This window comes from Periophthalmus magnuspinnatus, chromosome 17 (genome assembly GCF_009829125.3).
Source record: "Periophthalmus magnuspinnatus isolate fPerMag1 chromosome 17, fPerMag1.2.pri, whole genome shotgun sequence".
Classification (NCBI taxonomy): Eukaryota; Metazoa; Chordata; class Actinopteri; order Gobiiformes; family Gobiidae; genus Periophthalmus; species Periophthalmus magnuspinnatus.
Genome location: NC_047142.1, coordinates 16,737,685 through 16,760,920, shown reverse-complemented (window position 1 = coordinate 16,760,920; position 23,236 = coordinate 16,737,685). Strand labels below are relative to the sequence as shown.

The 23,236-nt window shown below is 38.7% G+C and overlaps 1 protein-coding gene across 4 annotated transcripts in view; it reads left to right on the top strand.

The window, feature by feature from the left end:
• ptprma (protein tyrosine phosphatase receptor type Ma) overlaps window positions 1-23,236 on the top strand; it is a 337,914-nt gene that overhangs the window by 167,595 nt on the left and 147,083 nt on the right. For all 4 annotated transcript variants that reach the window (XM_055228666.1, XM_055228668.1, XM_055228667.1 and 1 more), the window contains exons 8-11: window positions 3,444-3,755; window positions 5,267-5,376; window positions 15,370-15,571; window positions 17,740-17,842. In XM_055228666.1, the coding sequence (XP_055084641.1) occupies window positions 3,444-3,755; window positions 5,267-5,376; window positions 15,370-15,571; window positions 17,740-17,842 (727 nt within the window). The remainder of the gene's footprint in view (window positions 1-3,443; window positions 3,756-5,266; window positions 5,377-15,369; window positions 15,572-17,739; window positions 17,843-23,236) is intronic.

Below are 23,236 nucleotides of genomic sequence, written 5' to 3'. Positions count from 1 at the left end.
TACAAACTCTTGTGTCTGGAAATGTGCTTTAAAAACATGTTATGCTAAATGGACTTTTTTTTGTTGAGGTTTTAACCATGAATATTGTTGCCTTATTAAAAACGTACATGGAGTTGTGTTTGACATTCACACTAAAGGCACTGTAACCTCTTGCAGTTTTTAAAAGTTATTACAAGCACAGCTAAACCTGGGTTGCCAAGTGCCATAACCTGCACATAGAAGACACATACAAGTTTTCTGAGTATATGGACATCTCACTGACTTTATCCCACCCCGCCCACTTTTGCCACAATAAGGCCATATTTATGTTATTTTAAGTCAAAATCTTACACACGGCTCCTATAAACTATTTTCCACACCCCAAATCTTTGTAATTGAATGTCACCATTTCCAGCATCTCGTCTTGCTCGTATACAGTGCAGATAGTCAGCAGCAGCAGGACTCCACCTCACCCCAGTGCTCCCCCTGAATGCTAAACACGGGCCCCATCCTCTGGCTTGCGTCTCCTGGGGGCCCGAGCCTGATTCGGCCCAGGCTTCCTCCTAATAGGTGGTAAAGTGTTAAGTTCCCGAGAAATGGACTGCGAATTTAACCTGGAATGGAAATTGATCCTATTACGTCTGTGCCAGGGCCCTGCTTTCTATGCTCCCTGAAGGAAAGGAGAGGCAACGGGGGAGCCTGCTAGGAACGGCTAGAGCAGAGATGGAGGGAAAAAAGGAAGAGGGGAATGGATTGAGGGGTGGAGAAAATGGGGGAGACAAGGTGAGAAGGCTTGGTGTATAGTGATTAGAGGGTGATAGCTTTGACAGTGGGGGTTGTGTCCATGCTGCATGCACCAGACTGGAGCAGTGAGGGGCTAATAGCCGCTTGCTACTGGGTTTGACCAAAGAAGGCACCAAAACATATACAGAGCACAGAGGAAAGGAACGCTATGAAGGGAGCTGTGAAGGGATGATATGTCTCCCACTGAGACTTTGCACAGCTGAAATATAGCAAAACGCAATGTGGCTACAAGATCGCACTGTAGAAATCATATCTATTCGCTCAAATAACTTCAGAACTTTCAATGTCATTTAGTTAATACACAGAGTAATAACTGCTAACACGTAACATATTTGGATCATCATTTATTGTTTTGAAAATCCAAAGCAACATGTTAAAAGGTTTAATTTGAGTTTTGTCGCTCTGAGGTCTCCCCTTTGCTCTCAGCGCTAAGCCACTCCCCCTTCAGAGCCCTATCACAGCACAGCCGGCGTGCATTCCACTAATGAAACTAATGCACATCAGGTTTGTGAAGTTGTAGTATATTGTTTTTTTAGGCTTATGGAAAAAATTGCTCTGCGTGAGGATAGGTGACATATGCCTGTGGGTGGAGCTTTGGACAGAATCTTAAAGCTAACCATAAGGAGTGTTTTAATAGGGCCCGGGAGAGGTCACTAAAATACTCAAACATGCATGGATGAAAACCTCTTCAGACATGTTTTTGATGAGGGAACAATGTTTTAACAAAAAGTTGATTTTATATAATATTGCATGATAATTTGTTTGTTTTGATTTTGCATGATTAGTTTCAATTTGACAGTTTTATTTTTTCTGTTTCTATGTTTCGAACTGAACTCTGGAATACAATGAGGCTACAGTACTGCACAGCAAATGAAATGCGATCTAAATAATAATAATAATAATAATAATAATAATAATAATAATAATAACAATAAGCTTGAGGTTTTTTAATATTTATTATTTATATATTTTATTTTTATATATATTTTTTACAAATAAGTTTTCAATTTAAACTTTCAATTTTTATTTTCAACTGAAACAACATTTTTCTGTCATTTTATCTTTCTATCTATCATCTCTCTCTTTCATTTTTTTAGCTAGAGAAAATTGTTTGCTTGTTAATGCTGTTCTTTTTTTCTTTTTTTTTTTTTTTGTCCAGATGCCCTTCCTTACACTTTTCAACACAAACTTGTTTTTGTGTCTTGCCTATAGGGACAAAAAGACAGTCTGTGCTTTGGATAAGAATAATGAATAAATAAAATAATTAATTATTCATAACTAATACTAATCACATGCACTCAACAAGTTATGCAAATGTTTCTTTCAAAAAATTCAAAATCAAAATTCCACAGTGAATCGTACTTTTATAGAAATTTTATTTTATTTTTGTAAGTGTGACGCTCTGAATTCTTCTCTATCCTCCATCAAATACTGGCTGAACTCGACCCAAATTTGATTGTGTTCAAATGAAGAAAAAATACATGGGCTCCGTCTCTGGGGTCCAGTCAGAAATATTCTGTCTATCTCTGTCTCTGTGTGTGTATCGGCATAAGTCCTGTTCATTTGAGAGGTTTTATTGAAAGTACCTGCCTGTACCTGGCTTTGGGTCTCTCTAAGTGGTGTTCAGGATGGCTCTGCACACTTTGCTTCTTTAAAGGTACAAAAGACAGAATTGGATCATTCCTCCTGACTGCGGTGTTTGGTTTCCGGATCAAATGAGTTTAAATATACACATGTAGTATTGGCTGTAATAAAACCAGTGGAGACTTGGCTAATTGTCTTCATATCGGTTTTATCACAACCCACTTTCTGGTATATCCATCTGTCTATTTTGTTAAACTAAGGAAAAGTGAAACCTCACCCCATGTTCAGTTTGGCCATATTTTCTTGACATTAGTTTAAAGGTCTTATTTTAAAGGTGTACTATGTTACTTTTTAGTATAGGGTACACATTACTCCATGAGCATGCTGTTGATTTTCCTGGAATATTTCACATTGTGACATAAAAAAATAAAATAAAAAAAAGACATAGATGGCGCAGCCAGGGCAGTTAAGGTCAGATCTGTGGAGAGGCAAGCCCTTCAGAAAGAATGAATATTTTCCCTTTCCTTTTTGAGCAATAAAAGACACCTACAATTAATTAAATGCTACAAACGGGGTTAAATTAGTCACAGAATTGACTCTTGTGAGCTTTGTCATGTTATAATGTTGTTACCTCCTCAAAAACATACCTGGAGTTGTGTTTTGTGTCATTCATACATGTTTAGGTCAGTAGAGATAGAAAATGTCAGGGCTGAAATCATCCAAATGATTCTAGTGAAGGTGAATGGTGTTTAAAAACACAATGGAGCACTTCCTGTATTACCACATGTTTTCAGTTTGAGAGAAGAATGCAGCCTAAATATGCAGAGTTCTGAGTGAAAGAAAACACAACTCCAGGTATGTTTTGATGAGTAAACAACATTATAACATGAATCAGAAAATGGTGTATATGCTCTTTAAAGCTTACTGTGGAACATTTCAGACAACATATGCCAGTTATAAAGGTCAATTTGAAATGTGGCTATCTCCCACAAATGAAAAACATAAGCTTTCTTTCGATGAAAACTCAAATTGTTGCTTTTGTTCTAATCCCTTGTGTTTGTCCCCGTTTCTCACAGAGCCCATGCACGGCCCGCGTAAACTGGAGGTGGTGGAGGTGCAGTCTCGGCAGGTGACCATTCGTTGGGAACCGGTGGGCTACAATGTGACACGCTGCCACACGTACAACCTGACTGCGCAGTACCGCTCCAGGCCCGCGGGGGGCAAAGAGGAGGCCAGGGAGGAGATCTGCTACGACACGCAGAGCAGAAACCCGCAGCACACCATTCATAACCTGACCCCCTTCACCAACCTCAGCGTCAAACTGGTGCTCAGCAACTCGGAGGGGATCAAGGAGAGCACCGAGCTGGAGGTGCAGACCGACGAGGACGGTGAGAGGGTTTTCTGCTCCATTTTTATTCAATCATAATGATAGTGTATATGCTTTTTTTTCATTTTTTGGCAGTTTTAGTATGACCTACATACATTACATACAGCTTTCTGGTAAAAAACATAAATCTGAGTGTGTGCTGCCTCCAGTAGCCACTACAACTACTTGTAGTTGGTGACATCACGCAAGACTGCCCTGATTACAGCCATGTGCTTCTGATTGCAAACACTTCCAGACCCCGCCTCTCCTCCCTCATCACTCTCTTCTCAGTGTGAGGGGGTTCAGATGTTTAGTCCTACTTTAATATAATCCAAGTTTTTCTGAGTATATGGACAGGCCTCATGTGAAAGCTCAGAGCCTCCAGAATTCACTCACTGAGCTACAGAGGCTGCACTAGCTCAACTAGATCAATGTTTGGCTGCAGGTTTAGGTAGTGACAATTCAGATCGGAAAGAGTCATTTTCGGATTGAAACCGGTAACCTAAATGAGAGACTCATGTGAGGCTCATTCTGCTTTCTAATTAGATAATTGTCTTGAGAATAAAACACCAAATTATAACAAACAACTTGGGCATCTCCCCATCTCCCCATCTTCCAGGAACCCATCTCTGTGATCTGGTTGATCTAGTTCTAGTCCAGGTTTAGTTCTGGATATTTTTTTTTGATCTGTTGTTTATATACACAGCCATGGTTGCAGTCACTTTTCTATAAGAGCGTATAAACCCAGCACACATTTGTTTATTTGAAGTCACCGTCAGTCAAATCCAAGTTTTTCTACGTTTAGTTTTACACAGACAGAGCTGCAAACATACATGCTCCAGTCTACCACCAGCACTCCTCTGGGGATAATAGGATGCTAATCTTCCCTCTTGTAGTGCACCACAGCTAAAGAAATCCAGCTTTTTACCCCTCTCGCGAATTGCTTTCAAACCGAATGATTGTGGAGATGCCTTTTTTTTTTTTCTTTTTACACATTTATCTACAAGCCGGCAACTCCTGTCTGTGCATCACTCCCCCACGAGATACTAGACTCTACTGCAGAAGGGGAGAGTGAAGAAATAGTTGGTACTTTTAAGTTTGGGACCAAAGATGTGTGCATAGCCGACTTGACAGCGAGCTCTTTCCGTCACGCAGGGCCGCGGGTTTGTTATATCTAGCGGGCGTGGGGTTCCTTGAGACTTGTGTAGAGTTGATTTCCTGTGTCTGTCGTTGTTGAAGTAACACATGAATAAAAAAAGCGCTTGACTAGAACTGCGGTGAGGAGCTGCGGAGGTATCCTGTTTGCTGTCCGGAAGAAAATAGAGGATGGGTTAACATGTTGAAGGAAATGTAACAGTTTGTATTTGCGATGCTTTTAATTGAATGAAAAATAAGGGATTACATTGACCGTTAGTTGTTAGTGACGTCTGATAACTTGAAGTAAGTAAACATGTTTTCATTGTTGAATTAAAAAGGCAGAAATCTTCATATTTTACATATTTTCTTCACATATTTCTTTACTCTGTGTCCCAGTGCCCAGTGCCATCCCCCTGGAGTCCATTCAGGGCAGTGCGTACGAGGAGAAGATCATCCTGAAGTGGAGAGAGCCATCGCAGACCTACGGCATCATCACACAGTATGAGGTATGCACTGGTCCTGAATGTGTTGATTTGCTTTGAATATTCCGCTATATGGCATTATACTGGTCAGATCTGTGAAGAATGCATGTTTTTTAATGTGTTTTGTGCAATAAAAACACATACATTTGAAGAGAAAATGCCGCTATGTGACATTCCTCACAGTTAATCTCCATGGAGGCAGGGGGATGGCGAACCCTCCACTAGAAAAGTTGTGTAATGCACCTTTAAACAAGATAGAATATTGTTTTAGTGTACTAACTGTAAATTTTCCAACCTGAAGTTAACTTTAGTGAATTAAAACTGCAATTCGAAGTTGTTTTGTTTGCGTTATGGAGATATTATAAGAGAAAGACTGTTCCCTCTTCTCGTCTAAGTGGTATTGCATTGTAGTCAAAGCTTGAAAAAAAAAAAAAAAAAAATACTTCAAATAGATTGTTCTTTCTGTTATGTGTCACTTTGATTTGGGTGGAATTAGCTGCATCTGTCTGTTTGTTGGCGCACGGTACACAGCGAGGTACTTCATAAAATGAGATCCGTACTTAAGCTAAGCCCCATTCCACTGAAATAAATCTACGGAATAAAAACAAAACTGCGCCGTAAATCGCTCGGTCTCTGTTGCCATGGAGATGCCAGATTAACCCTGATTAGCCGGGTTCATATCTAAGCCCAGATTTATACCAATATAACCAGGAATTGTGATTGTAAAATGAACTGTCAGAAACAAAAGAGAAATTTCAAAAGTGCAAAAAGTGTAGTCTGACGATTGAAAGAGTAGGCTGGTTTTCTGCTCTAATTGACTAAAGTAACTCGGTGTATTCTATTAACACATGATATAAACAGTTTGCAGTGGTCTAAAGTTATTCCTCACATACCTTATGCCTTACAAGCTCTAATGACTGTGCGTCATTTCTGCTGTAAATGTCTGAGGTTTTTGCAAAGGGGGGGAGACTTCACTGGACGTCTTTGTGTGTCAATGCTAATGCAAACTTTCACGAAAACAATAAACCTAACAAAACAATAAAATACAATTTGTGTAAAAGACTAGCAGATTATTTGTAGGTGTTGATTATTTCAGTCTGTGGAATCATTTAAATATTTCTCAGGCTCTGAATTTAGCATTAGCTTTAGCAGCGATACACAAAGACCTGCCTTTGTAAACAGAGGTGTCCTCTGGTGAAGTTTCTCTGCATTTATAAAGTGTCTGTCACGCTGCTAGTGACATCCACGTGTAGCTCTGTCAGCCTGATCTGTCAGTACTGATTTTAGAGCGACTCTACAAAAACCTCATAGACATTACATGAAGGTGAAAATGGTCAGGCCGACGGTCCCTCTGATTGGAACCAGCCAGCTACTGCTGTGCACAGAGCCAGTTATTCACAGTGATGAGTTTATAAGCACTTTTCACAACTTTCAGACCTGGGTGCAGTTTTGCCATCACGATAAATCTAACAACAACTAGCATTTTTAGCATGCATTTATTGATTGTTGACATTAATGACATTAGATTTTGATGCACAACGGTCTTATTTTGACCTTGACAGCTGCTTATACAATATATCTGTATTGGGGCAAGATGCATTTGTTTCAAATGCGTGGAATGTGACTACAGACCCTTTAAAGAATGAGGACAAAATCTACTATAAGGTCAGTTAGACTAAATAAGAACCTGTCCTGCACCCCCACCTGCCTCAAGCCGGGATGCACCTGCACCGCCTGGATAAATGTAAAAATACATGAATGAATAAATAAAAAAAATAAAAAAAAGTAAAGTGTCCATCTATATTCAGATTTATCAACCTTTCCACTACAGGTGGAAATTAGGCGTCTTTGGTTTTACACTGTCCCTGTACAAATAAATTGTTAAAAAAAAAAAAAAAAAGTTGGAGGTTGAACCCTCTTTCCCATCTGTACATTCTGTTGTAGTTCCCTATATAGACGCATATATAGACACGTCTATGAATGTGAATGATTGGTGTTTGTAGACATAAATTGCCAGTCACCTTCTGTCATCCAACCCTTTTGGACTATCTGAGTGCCATCATGCCAAAATGAATGAGTAGTGCTTTGTTGTAGCACTTTACAGATTTGTGTTTACGAGCTTGACAAGCCTCTTAAACAAAATGAGTATGTACAGTAGCCATCAACGCTTTAAATCTACAGTATGGACAGCTTTTGAATGTGGTTATTTTTGCTCCTCAAATGGTCCTCATGTTGTGGATGTACAGTTTGCATCGGTCCCCCTTCCTGGTCGAGCTGGTAGCACATGGCCGTGTCTTGAACGGAGCAGCCGGGGTCATAGTCCTGCAGGTCCCAGGGCGAGTGTGCATGTCTCCCCTGTCACTCCCACACACGTGCTGCTCCATCTGCTGTCTGCCACATGAGCCAGTGTCCAGGGGAAACCAGGCCTTGGCTTTCAATGTGTCTGTCCATTTTATAGACTATAACAGATTGGAGGAATTAATTTTATTTAAAGAACAAGCATTATGCATTTCTTATATTGTTATTGGCCTTTAAACTTGGTCTTGAGAACCTCTGCTTTGAAATTGAATGATTTAGAACTTAAAATATAAAGATACCATTTCGCAACAACAACTCAGTATAGTGCAGCTTTTCATCTACTGTCTGCAGAGGGAATTACCACAGTGAAGGCAGTTAATATAGGCTATAACCAATGAGGAACATGTCCAGATATGTTGGTTTGATAGTAGAAATCCTTAAAACAAGTGGCGATAATTTGTGGACTGTGCAGGGTCTTTGCATATGACATCACAATCCAGGAAAATTTCACATAATTCAAGTGTTTGATATGGATTTCTTTACTTTTTTTTTTTTTTTTTTTTACTTTTTATTCTACCATGATTAAAAGCAAAAAAAGTCAATTTAGCATAATATGTGTTCTTTAAAATAATATTAGAGTTGCCAGATTTGACTATAGGAAACTCTGAAGGTAGAAGCTGATTATATAAATGCATACAATATGACAAAAATAAATCTTAGACCTTACAGAAACCTCAAATACAGATGACACAGCATGGACAGCCCGTCTTCAGGGAGCTGCATACAAAGTGCTACTCTGCTCTCTATAGTCCCAGGGCTGTTTAATATTGCACAGTTCTCTCTTATGTTACTCCTTCCATTGACACCCTCATGACCTTTAAATAGACACAACAGTATACGTCCAGACCAGCCCCGGACAAATATGAACTCCTCCAGCTCTGCTCTACATCCACGCTGAATAATACAAAGAGTGATGGATCTATAGGTTTACACTGACTTGAATTGGCTAAGGTGGAAGTAATCCTACAGAGTTTTCCCGTAGATTGATTCCAGGTCTGTAGACTTGTTAATGTTTGCTTTGGCGCTCGGACTTGCAGGTTAGAAATCATTGACCCTAAATCTCGCAGACGTACCGGGAGAGAAAAGAGATGTATCCGAGCAAGTGTCTGTCAAGGGGATGTAAAGTGTCAGATGCCCTCCCATGCGCAATTTGCAAGCACAATATCACCTTTGGAATTGGATTTTTCAGAGAGAGTTATCAGCTAGAAGTTAAAATACATATGAAATTGCTTAACTATGACTACTATTATAGCCATACAATTATCATGACCAGCACTGATTTAATAGCATCAAATATACCTATTATTTCTGATACTACTACTTTTGCTGCTACAAATACAACTACTACGATACTATACTTTTTGAAATATATTTTGTATGCACTTAAAAAAAATATTATTTTTCAACTGAACAATATTTGGTTGATCCATAGCAGCGTAATTTCAATTTTGAAGGTATGGAAATGTTATCTTTTGTGGCATTAAATCATGTCTGTATCTGTATCTTGTATCGATCTTGCGTATATATTGTGTTTTTTTATTGCTTAAAAATACCTTTTAAAACCTGCGTTCTTACTGTGTGGGGTCACCTCTTCACAAATCTGACCCGTAGCTTCCCCTGATGGCCTCACCTGCTCGTCTCCATGGAGATAAGTGAGATTAATAACGTATCGTGGAACATTCTTGGCAAAGCGATGACATCTACAGGAAAAAAGCAGGTGGCAGACTCTTCACCAGAAAAGACATAGTGCACTTTTAAGATGATATATATTCATTTGACATATAATGAGAAAATCTAATATATTTTTGAATGTTTGAGTTGTAAAAGTTAAACAATATACTTTTTTTTTTTTTTTTAAATAGAGCAAATGAATGTCTGGCAAAATAAATGTCTATTCTTTCCATATTCTTTCCCCATGCACCCATCAGTTCAGCTACATGCCTTATGACTCCTGCAATCCCCTCAGTGATAGAAACACATTACAGTCACAATGGGGAGTTTGAATTTACACCATTTGTGTTTACCCACTCAGAGGTATTGCTGTAGGCAAACAATATCTCTCTAACCGCTTCAGACGACTGCCCACTTAATCACATGTTTGGGCTGTTTATCTTCTGAATATTTCATGCTACAAGTAAAAAGCATCAGGAGCGGATGTATTTACGTCGGGACAAAATGCGTTTCACTTTGCACAAGAGCCACTCGGAGCCATTATACCACTTTGGGCTGTCGAATTACTGCACTCCGTCTGCAGCCCCGGCAGTTTGTCTGGTTAAATAAGCAATAAGTCAATGTCGATTCCCCTAGTTCCTTATTTTAATAAACAGTAAAGCGTAGCAGCATTTCCCAGCACAGTGGATGGTATTATTTCATATACTAACAGTCTAACGGGAGGGTTTTAGCTGGGGACGTCTACAAAGCCTGCAGCTAGCTCCAGGTGTCTGCTCATTTACATGGAAACAGCCCATCGGAAAGCATAATGCTTTTGTACTTACATGTGAGAGAAATGATTTAATCGTGTACTTTGACAGAAGTATAATGTGTAGTTTAGCTTTTGTTATTAAGGTAAAGTCTTTTTCCACCTCAGTGTTTTTAATAAGAGCCAGTCTATCAGAGGTGGGTAGAGCAGCCAAAAAATGTACTTCAAAATAATAATACTCTAGTTGAACAAGTAGTGCTCCAAGAAATTACTCAAGTAAGAGTAGTATTTGGGAAAAGTAACTTAAAGAGTAACTGTCAGGACGTAGCAATCTGATTTATACTTTAAACTTAATATCATTTGGAGGGCAAAACATAAAATAATGCACAAAACCTGGTACTTTCAAAGGATGGACAATAAGAAATAAGAAAAACTAAATCATATCTGAAGAAGTTGTTCAAGAAACAGATGTTCAGATCATTTCATATTATCAACATAAAGCTTTTGTCACAGTTCAAGTAACTCAAACTTTTACTCAAGAACACTGTTATTTCAATTTAAAAGAAAAAAACATCAAGTAAGAGTAAAGGTACGCTAGAAGAGTACTGTGAAAAGTAGAATTTACTCGTTGAAGTCAGTAAATAGTAACATTAGCCCACATACAGCAAATATGAGAAGGCATTTTGTCAGTGTAAAATTCCACAAGTGTGCGCTGTCCCTTTAAGATGACAAATCCAGCACATATCCAGTGTTTTTGTTCCTGCCGTGAGGAGGACAGCACTTTGATTTGACATTATCAAAGGAGCACAGAGGAGTGAAATATGTGTACCCCGCCTTATATCAGAGCCCTCCCGCTGCCTCCTCTGACCAGCTCCTCTAATGCCCTTTTATTGGCAAGATTTCAGCGCCTTGTCTGCCAGACCTGAGCCAGCTCCAGTCTAAATGTCTTTTTTTATCTAATGCCCCCCAAATGGAAAAATATAGCAATAAAAGTGAGATGCGCAAAAGGTGAAGGAGAGGTAAAAGTAATAATATGTGTTGGGGAAATATCACAAGCTTATATGTTTCTGTATTGGCAGTTCAAATAATACTATTGTTCATGTTGGTGTTTGCTTCAGACTTAAGTGTCACATTTTAATATAAAGCATTTCATTTATATAACTCAAATATGTCTTGCATCCGCTTGAACAATGTGTAAAAACAAGATTACAGAATGATCGGACAGGGTAGGAGCAAGTGCATTTTATCTATGTTTTTAAATGTAGTATGTTCATGGATACCAGCAAATATTTATTAAAAGCCTATGTAGAATGTGGGTTCTCTGTGGCAAATGCGGCAGCCATCTTGTGAGTGGAGCAAGGGCAAAACTCTGACTGAAAACAATGTAAATGCAGGGTTATTTTCATTATTTTCCTTGCAGTATTATGAGCACAAATATTATAAAGGTACATTTGTGGTCATAATAATGCAGAGAACTGTCCATTCTAATGTCACGCAGTCATTCAAACACAATCATACATAGAGGACGTATGTAAAGTGTCTTGCCCAATGAGACGGCAACACTATGCACTGCGATTTAACCGCCAACCCAATTTGTATATGTTATTATGTGTTTTCCTCTTGCATGCATACACAAATGGCACACAATAATACAATGGAGTATTTTACTCGGTTGGCCTGAAAATGCCTTGGGGTCCCAATGGAGGAGCTGGAGGAAGTGTCTGGGGTGAGGGAAGTCTGGGAGTCCCTGCTTAGACTGGGTCCTGGATAAGAAAATGGATGTATGGCTCTTATACTAGTTGTGATCAATTAATGCCTGGTCTATTGAGTATCTAATTTTAATACTAGCTGTAGTATTGATTAACAATATTGATCTAGGTAAACAAAATTTAAAAATTACGTTAAAAATTCTGGGCCATATGAACATGAACCCAGAGCTATAACAACATTAAGATTTCGTAGACAATCAAAACCACCCTATACTACAGAAAAATGATCCCAATTATTTCTCTAATGTAACAGAGTGGTAACAATTACAAGCTATTTCCAAATGAATCGACTTCAGCGTTCTCCATTACTTTTCTGTCAGTTCCATTAAAACAAAACAAAAAAAACCTGTCCATATGCCCAGTGTTGACAAGTCATTTTCCATTTCCCCTTTTCTAGGACCATTACAGTATGTAGGATTTGGCGTCTCGGACTCATTCCACAGACAAAAACGGAATGAGAAGTCCTCCGAGCATTTCCAGAGTTGATGGACACAAATTATGCACCACTCCAGACTCCCTTTGTGAGCTTTAATTGGAATTATAATGGAGCCTGTTCCCTTTTGAGAGCCAAATGCATTTCCTTAAAGTGGCTCTTTATAGTTATTCAAACACTCACCTTAATGCATTCCTCCCAGTGTTTTTATTATTAGAATAGAGCAAACAGGCAATGCATCATCTTTTACCTTGGAAAGTCTAGATTATAAAGGGAAAGATCTCCTCAAATTTTACAGTAAAAGCAGTTAAAGCTGCACTGTGTACCTTTTCTGGTCTCCATGGAAATGTTATTGCTTTACCCGGAATTGTCCACAAGTCATATGTCATGAAATATATCCGTTGTGCATTCATTCAATTACAAGTGGCGTTATGACTGCAAAATACATTCACAAAACATGCATTCAAACTGCGAGCAGGGTCACCTCTGCACAGATCTGACCTGTAAATCGGGCTAGTAGTGTCAACGGCTTGTCTTCATGGATATGTTTAAAAGTCCTATATTACACAAAATTAATACTTGTGAGATTTAAGCTACGTTATGTTGTTGTTGCCTTCTCAAAAACATACCTGGAGATTATGATTTCATTCACACGTTTGAGTAATCCTGCATTATTATCATCTCCAAATCCTGAGAAACACTCTGTTCCACCTTGTGATGTCATGACGCACTAGTTTTCAAGTTAATGTCTAACTTTTACCTTTTAAAATCAGTAGACATGGGTAATGCCAGGGCTGAAATCATCCAAATGATTCTACTGCAGGTATGTAGGGTTTAAAAACACAGTGGGGCATTTTCTGTGTTACCGCGTGACATCACAAGGTGGAACTCAGCCTAAATATGCAGGGTTTGAGTGTTAAACATTTGCGAATGATGGATCCGAAGATAGCGTAATATTAGCGGTTTAATGCCAATAACATCCAGGCAAAGCGATAACATGTTTGATAATCATGTGGCGGGCATTCCACCTGAAAAAGTTACACAGTGCACCTTTTTAAATGGTGTGTTACGTGGGTTTGAAATGGAAATGTCAAACAAAATGTAATTGTTGGCATTTCATTTTGCACTAAAGAGTCAACGAGGGCACCTATTGTGTGCTAATCACTCTTTAATTTAACTCTGCATTATGAGCCAACACAAAAATGGCAGTTAGGCTTATACAAAGTGGTTATTTAGTTTGTTGAAAAGGGCAGACTGTAATTTATTTGTATTACTGTGTTTCTGCTAAAATAGTTCATGTACATGCGATATTTGAATGTGGTTAGTATCAGGTTTTTATTTTTGGAGGAGTTGCTGGTTCATTATATGACAACTTCAGAACAAACTATGTAAATTCGCAGCTTTCTGGTCAAAACCGTCTAAACTGAAGTGTGCGCCGACTTCAGTGGCTTCTGCAGTTTCAAGTACTATGTGACATCACGCAAGACTGCCCCAATTACAGCCAGGTGTTTTTGATTACAAACATCTGGCTTCAGGGTTGGAGTTTGAGGTCTGGATACCTGTTAGACCAATCACACTGTTCGTTATTTCTCCAGATGCCGCCCCTCTTCCCTCGTCACGCTCTTCTTTAGTCCTGCAGGTACTGCCCACTTTAGCGGCTCTATTTGTAATGCGGATGTGGGTGGAGTTCACCTGTTGAGTCCCACTTTGTTTGGGTGGGTTGCCATGGATACTCACAGTCACAAGTCTTGGTCAAGTTTTGGTGCAATTTTCAAATTTTCATCTCAAATTCGTTTTATTGTTTAAATATGACGGTCAAGGTCCATTTCATCTGTGCTTACAAGCTTGTTAAATGTTGTCCGACCTGAAACCTTACATTGTTCATTAGAGGTACTTGACATGCAGGCTCTCACACTTTATCTGAAGAGATCGGATCATCAAATATTTCAATATTACCTCGACGAGTGCGAGGGGGAACCTTGACTAGAAGCTTCAGCAGGGTTAATATTACTCTGGTGTGGGAGAGTGAAGGCTGAATGCAACTTTAACTCAGAATATCTAGTGGGGTTTTTTATAGTGCATTTCACTAATAGATATAATGAAGATTCAACACTAAAGTTAAGATTAAGGTACACTGTATTGTCCCCAATTTGTCCACTGCATTTGACCCATCCTTCAATGCCACTGAGACAACGTGTCAGGAGCAGGTCTTAAGCTAGTCTTGGTCTAGACAACCTTAGCTGGAGGATTTGACTTATTGTGCATGTTTTGGGTCGAAGGGAGAAATATGAGTACACAGACACAGAAAGAACATGCAAACTCCACACAGACATTTCCAGACTGCCCGGGAATCTAACACAAAATCATCTTGGCAATTTTAACTGCCCTGGCAACCTTGTTATATTTTCATCATTTTGGAGTCATGGATGTAATTTGTAACAGCTACAGTGTGATAAAGCTGAGGAAAAAGACGACAATCTTGAAAAAAATACTATTATACAACAACCAAGTAATGTCAGAAGTGTTTCTTTAAAGCATTGTTTGATACTTTACATTTCTACAATACTGCGATCCTTGACATTTAAACTTACTGTAATTGTCATGAATTCAGTCATATTGTAATATGAAATTTAGTGGTATATTTTTAAGTAACAATAAATGGTAAATGGTCACATTTTTATATAGCGCTTTTCCACCTTCAAGTCACTTAAAGCGCTTTACATTAACAAACCACTCACCCATTCACACACATTTATACACCGGGGGTGGGGGGCGATGTGGGTTGAGTGTCTTGCCCAAGGACACAACGACAGCATTCATCTGTGTTAGCTGGAATCGCTCCGTCAACCCGTGCTTCAGTGGACAAACGCTCTAAACTACTGAATCTAATATGAACACAAGATTATGAATACAAATCATTTCCCAGTTCTCATATAGACAAGTATTTTATCCTCACCATATCCTCTGAAGCATCCATTTTCACACTGAGAATATTTATACTTTTTTTTCCCCCTCTCCTCTCTTCCATTTCTCTCCAGATCTCTTACAAGGCGGTGAGTTCATTTGACCCCGAGCTTGACCTTTCCAACCAGAGCGGCAAAGTGGTGAAGCAAGCCAACGAGACCACCCACACGTTTACAGGCCTGGACCCCGGCTGCACCTACTCCTTCACCCTCCGAGCCAGTACCGCGAAGGGCTACGGGCCGCCGGTCATCACGCAGTTTACCACTAAGATCTCAGGTCAGGGATCAGCCACAGCCATGCCTCGTACACTCAACAATACTCACAATGTGCAGAGTGGTTGGTAATGCTTTGGAATAATTACAGTTTTATTACTATGCCCGAAGACTAAATTCACAATAAATGAATGGTTTATTAAGAATGATGCAGGCTCGGGAACTACTTAAAACTATAACCCTAACTTCTAACCATACCCCATAATTAAAGTGGGATTAAACACTTAAACTCCGCCCACAGCCAATGGGGTAACTTTAGAACCAAATAGAAAGTGCTGTACCAGATTGTTTTACTGTCCTAAAAACATAAAAAAATGGAAGTACTGTATTTTTCGGTGTATAAGTCTCACCTGAGTATAAGTCTCACCTGAGTATAAGTCTCACCTGAGTATAAGTCTCACCTGAGTATAAGTCGCACCTGAGTATAAGTCGCACCTGAGTATAAGTCGCACCTGAGTATAAGTCGCACCTGAGTATAAGTCCAGCCAAAAAATATGCACAATAATGCACAATAATGAAGAAAAAAAAATGATAAATTTCACATATAAATCGCATCTGAGTATAAGTCGCACTCTTGGCCAAACTATGAAAAAGTGCAACAAATACTCTGGAAAATACGGTAGTTCTTTTTAAAGCGCCTGCCGTGGTCATCGAGATGAATTTGTAAGCGCTTTACACAACTTTCAGAGAGCAGCGCAGAGGCCTGCCATCACGGTTGCACTAACAACTAGCATGCTAATGTGCACTTCCTGATTCAATAAAACTCTTTATTATTAGATGCAAGGCTGCTTATACGATATGACTGTATCGGGGCTCAAATACATTGAAAATATTGAGTGCAGGATGTTTGAGTCTTTTTAAGTCAATACACCAAAAAGTAAGGCTAAATGTGAACCGCTTACCTGGCTGTTTATGTCACATTAAGCTACATTCAGAATCTAATTTCATAAAGATGATCACACACTAGATGATTGGAAAAGTACAATACTGAAAGGAGAACTGGGGATAACACTAGAATAAAGCAGTGATCTGTTTGTGTTTCTTCTCACAGATATCTATAGATCTATTGTGTTTACATGCTCATTAATTGTCTCACTAGCTGCAGTCCAATTAGCGAGCGTATAAAGAAGAGCCGTTATCTGTGTGTAGAAATAGTGTTTTGATGCATGTTTTTTTTTTTTTCTTTGACTGTGGAGTTTGTCATCTATAAATCATCACTCCAACAAAAGCGATCTTTCTCCCTGCCGCGTAAACGTGTTACTTCTGCGTATTTCATCCACTTTGAACTTGGGTTTCTTGAAGCTACTAGTGGCAGGAGCAATTGTTTCACTATTATTGCAATATTTTCAGTTGAGAGACACGGCTCTGAAGGCAAAAGCTCCCCGTAAGATAAAAGTGGGGCATTTGTCACTAACGTCTGTCTTATCGTTTATGTGTTTTCATACTAGTTATATCTGTGCAGTGAGAAGAGTTCATCATGTGTCTTGTTTACATAGTTACATAGTTTAGATCTGTACAAACAAGCTCTGAAATGCATTTTAATAGATTCTTTATTCAGACCAAGGTTTAGTTTGTTTTCAGACAGTTTCGACAGCTCAGTAGCGCTCTTCCTCACAGTACTCACGTGTCACTGTGAGTGCCCGGTCAGCTGATTTCAACAGGTTTTGGTGTGGTCTTCCTGCTAGTGGAGGCAGCATGACAGCTCTATCTGCAGTCTGACTTTTTAAGGACAGTATCCACGGTGTGTGAGACTAAAAAAGCCCCCTCGCCCCGGTTTAAAGTCTCGTGGGCACGTTTCCACATTTCGATTGCCTCCTTAATGCTAGAACGATGTTTGTTGTCCTCTGTCTCAATGGTATTTGCGCCGTCTCAGTCCATAATGTGGTTCTCTTTTCAAATGGTGACCACTCTGAGGTAAACCGCTAGTGAGCACTAGAAACTGTCAACTCTGAAAACAAACTAAACCTTAGTCTAAAAGAAGAATCTATTAAAATAATATAACGCAAGACCAGATGACCGTCATTGGACTATGATGCTCTTAAATGCAATTCTTGTATTAGTTTTGTCACCTCATATTTGTCTATTTGTGAACTTTGAACAGAATCCTATTATTGAAACATAAATCGTTCACAGCCCTAGTGTCTTATGTGTTCTCACGTATTCCGCCCGTAGCTCCCTCTATGCCAGCCTATGACCAGGAGACCTCCCTGAACCAGACGGACACGACGGTGACGGTGCTGCTGAAGCCGGCCCAGAGCAGAGGTGCACCTGTGAGGTAAGTCTGGAAGCCGTGGAAATGAGTACAGCCAACTAAGCACAAAATAAAGGACTTTACTCTGCAGAAATCTTTGACAGCTTTTTTTAAGGTAGAGCTAAGGAACTTTTTTAGACCAGATTCTTTTTTTCTTTTTTTTCCCCTTTAAATTGTGTCTTATGCTCATTAATTATCCCATGGCAACTCCCAAGATTTTCTGTTCTATACATTTTCTACTACCTGGCACAGAAGAACATGAGTCTGGCCCCACTCCCTCTGTTGCAGTCTCGAGTCCAACCAAATAAGGAGCTCGTTGGTCACCTATCATCACGAAATGACATCTATCTCACCTCAAATTAGCAGAGTTCTTCGCTCATCGATCCGCAGTGTTTTTCAGTCCCCTGTGATATTTTTTCCTCTCTTTTCATTGCTTTTGATACAGTCGGGTCATGCATGTCAGTGATTGCCTAATCCACCTGTCAATCACACCCATCTGCACTCGGGGAGATTCGCCCGTGATCAGACTCGTATCCTCACAAAGTATTGAAGGCAACATTTTCGATTGAGCTATGAGTGCAATTGAAACAAATCTATTGACACGTAAATTTTTTTGCATAAATTTGCTGTCATCTGTCAATCATTATCTATATTTAAAATAAAAAAAAAAAAAAATCCTAGACGCAAGCATTTTCTCCCCTGCCCTAAACTTTTGCACAGTAATGTAGTACAACCTCAGGAACACGGCGTATCAAAGCGTTGTTTATCTGGATTGCATAGAGAGAAACCTGCTGGGGAATAGTCTACTTTCTTGTCGGCGTGCACCTCATTCCGCGAGTGTTATTTGTTTGTGGATTTTGATCCTGAGAAAAGAGAAGCTTGGCCTTTGAAGATGAGAACAATGTGGAGCAGACCGGGCGAGCTCCGGGATCTTTTTCCTTTACATATCTTTTATGTGCACAGCTGGTCAAACCCGAACCTCCACGCACACAGGGGGAGCCAAGAATTTCACTTTCTAAGCGTGCATTTATTAGTAGTTATTAGAGACAGTGCATGAGTCATACCTATATGTTACCTTCAGCTATATGGGCTTAAGGAAGGGCTTGGTATGTATGTTTTTATATTTATGGATTCGCATTCAGCAGATTATTTGTGCTTTGGATAATTACTATGAATAGATTTGGGTTTGCAGTATGTTTACAGTGTCTTATCCATGGACACAACTAAAGTATCTTCTCAGGGAGGATTCAAACAGACTACCTTCTAGCTCTTCTACAAATGTTTAACGATTACACTACTAACACCACTAGTTATTTCAGAGATGTAGGCTGTATATATAGATGGACATAGCTCGCTCACTAGCCACCATGTTCCAACTAGGAAGTGAGCATGCGTACAAATTGGCTCCATTGACTCTGCTGCTGTCAGGCTTGTCATTATCCACAGACGAATCAGGTGCCTTCTTTCTCCAAGGTCACTCCTGCTACTGTTAGCATCAGGCTTGACGGCTATTGCTCCTTGTTGCTTAAAGTCAGAAAAGGCTGGACATTTTCAACACCCTCACTCCTGATTGGCTCTTTAGTCACATGCTCAACTTTCCAATTATGAAATTTGGTTCCAAATTAGCCTGTATAACTGCTAGTCTCAATTGACTTGATTTGGCTGTAGCTGAACACTATATATGGTGTATGACTGTACAGTTTTATAGTTTTAAAATTTAAATTTTCATCAAAAAGTTGTGGATTCAATCCTTTTAACAGCCAACTAGAATTTTTTTTCTGCAATTTTCCATTACCAGCCGCACATTCAGCTAGACATTTCATGTGTTGTTTTGTTTTTGTTTTTTCCAATTTGCATTTATTAGAATGCAACTGAGTACAATACTATTAATTTGTACACCAAATGGACTACTTTTTCTAGTACACATGTATTGAACTTAATTGTTAACTTGAAAGAAATAAGATCATAATCTAATGCACAAACTTTAGAGTTCAACAGGACATTTTTTATATTTATTTATTTAGCCTTTATTTAACCAGGTGAAAAAAAACATTGAGATAGAAATGTCTTTTTCACCTGTGACCTTGTTGTATATACATGCCTTACCCAGTGAAATAGTGATTTGTTGCAGGCCTATCTAACAATAGGTCTTATTACATGTACCTCTAGTCCACATTTGTGCCTGAAGCATTCTGTTTGAACAACTCATTGATTTTTTTTTTTTTTTTAATCTTTAACATGCAGCTGCTGTAGTTTAGAGGCCATATTCTCTGGATTAGCTCCTTTGATCCTTGTTCTTTGTTCTTGTCTTTACAACCTCACACATTGTAAAACCAAGTACACCATGCATCTAACATAAGGGCAAATTATTTTTCTTGAAGTGCATATGACTTTTTTCAAATACTCATTTCACCAAAACATGGGTAACATTATTGTATTGAAGATTTTAGAAAATATATTACCTTTTTTATTATGTTTTATTTTGGTGCAGTTTATCATTTTACTTGGTTGGACATGGAGAGCAGATGTGACATAGCCCTACATAGAGGTAACTCCAGTTCTGTTACCTAGCAACCGTGATGTTAACAAGAGCCAAAAATGTCTGAATTGCACAAGAGTTATGATTAGACTAATAAAAATAAATGCAACACCTTTATTTTATTAGATGAAGGTTTAAATGCCTTCCTTGTGCGTAAACTGTTCCTGCATTTTAGAAGGAATTTTACTGACTATATAAGTAGAAGCATTCAGTTTTGAACTCGCCACTACTTCCTCTGTTTTTCTACTTTTTTTTAATCAACGTTTTTCCCACAAACTGCAACTTAAAGAGCCTATATTGCAATATTTTCTGTTTTCTGTTATAATGTTGTTTATTCATCAAAAAGATGCCCTCTCAAAACATGCCTTCTCTCAAGCAGAAAACACACTGTTCCACTTTGTGATGTCATGCACTGATACAGGAAGTGCTCCACTGTGTTTTTAAACTCCATACACTTTCACTAGAATCATTTGGATAATTGCAGCTCTGCAATTGCCAATCTGCTCTGAACAAAAGGTGAAAGGTAGCTGTTAACTTGAAAACTACCACTTCATGACATCACAAGGTGGAACAGAGCATTTTGAGCTTTGGAGATATAGTCAGACTAATGATAATGGGTTATTCAAACGCGTGTAAATGAAACACAACACAGCTCCAAGTACGAATTTGAGGATGTAACAACATTATAACGTGGCTTAAAGCTCACAAGACTCCATATTTACAGCACACACTATTCTATCAAACAAGATAATGATAAGAAAAACATTTAAACCTGACATATGCATTTTGACACCGGCGATGCTAAACACTAGTGCTGCCTTGTAAAGTTGGATTTCACAGCCTCTCCTCAGCACTGTCCCTTAAAGATTAGCTGTGCTCAGGCTTGTCAGATCCAGTTTCCCCCTTGCACTCTGCCAGTGTCCAACGAAATCCCGCGCTCAGAGTGAGATGGGCACTTGGACGTAGGTTGAAATTTTCAGTCGCAGGTACAATCTCGGGAGCTGCCATTCAAACGCGCCGACAATTAGGAAAGCCTCTAATTATAATTAAGAGGCTGGAGTGAGTTAAGCGGCATGCTGGGAAAGGAGAAGGGCTTTGTTTAGAGTGAATGCCCTCCAGTGTGAAATACAGCTGGGCTAATTGTCCAGCAAAGGCAGCACATAAACTCAAACTTGTTAACGTCACCTTTTGATGATGTCATTGAAATAAAGGGATTGTTTTGATGACAGCAATATTATGGCGTAAACAGATCTTTATTTTGTAATTTCTTATTTATTTTTTTTTTCAATTATTTACATTTTTTTTTTAGTATAAACACACATTTTAACCAAAAAAGGAATAGTTGTCAGAAGTCAACTAATTGATACTAAAACTAGTATCAAAAGTAGATACTAGATACAGAAATGAACCTTTCCTGAATAGCTTTAGAATGACCACACAGACTAGTACACGCCCATGAACCACTATGGAGCCTACTTGGACGAATGAGGGATTACACCGATATAAGGCCACATGGTAATATAAAAGAAAGTACTACGATTGAATATTGAAAATGACATTCTATTGTCTAAAAAAGAGAATTTTTTGTCATCATGGCATCGAAGTTGGTATTGAGTGTCGAGTCCATTCATTAGTATTGAAATAGTTTTAGCAATTTAAGTATCGTGACATCAGTGGACTGAAGCAATGCTTATATGTTGCTTATTACATCAAATTCTTGTACAGAATATAAAATAGTGTTTTTGAGATATTTTCAACTTATTTTCATTCTAAAATAATAAACAGAGCCGCATATGTGAGATCTTTAAGGTTAGAACCCATATTAGGGTGTTTACCTATCTATGTTATATTGTTTCCTCATCAAAAAACATACCTGGAGTTTTGTTTCGTTTCATTCACACATTAACGCACAAATTTTGCATATATAGTCTATCATTTCTCTGCAGAAAACACTCTGTTCCACCTTGTGATGTCAGGAAGTGCTCCACTGTGTTTTTAAACTCCATACATCTTCACTAGAATCATTTGGATAATTTCAGCCCTGGAATTGCTCATTTTTCCTGAACAAAAGGTAAAAGGTTAGCTAAGGTAGTTAACTTAAACTACCACTACATGACATCATAAGGTGGAACAGAGCATTTTGAGCTTTGGCGATACAGACACAGGATGAATGAAACAAAACCTGCCGCATTATAACCTGGCATTAAGCGCACAAGAATCCATTTTTATAGGACCTTTACCTGGCTTCACCCCCGAGAGAATAAAAGTGGCCTTTGATTGACACAGCTGCCTCTTTTGTGATTAAACTTGATTCATTTCTGGTTCACTCTCACACACACACAGACCAAAAGTGTGTGATGACAATGGAAAAAGAGGAGCAGAGGTAGATACGGTGCAGGTTTGAGACAAGATCCACTGAAGCTTTTGAAGGGTTTTGGGGTTTTTTTTCTGCAGTGACAACTTTGAATATGTCAGAAGCTGCTGTGTCCACTGAGAACTACTGCCTGGGATGTGAGGAGGAAGGGTGGGACAGTAAACACATGAATAATAGAATTTATCATGAATAAAAGGGTAGAAATATAATTAGTTGTAGTGGTTGTAGTTGTATTTGTTGTAGTAGTGGTAGTAGTATCGTTATTGTTCTTCTAAATCATTGTTGCCCCTTATAACAAAGTACTTTAAGATCTTGATATTATACGAAATTTCACTCACCTCATGCCTAGTGAGGAGTAGTTTAGGCATTCAGATTAGTATTGTCACCGTACTTGATTTCAATACTAAGGAATTAATACTTGTTACCAATTATGATACCACAATGAAGATGAAAAAAAATGCTCCTTTTTAGTAATAGTAATTTTCATAAAACACAAAAGGTTTTA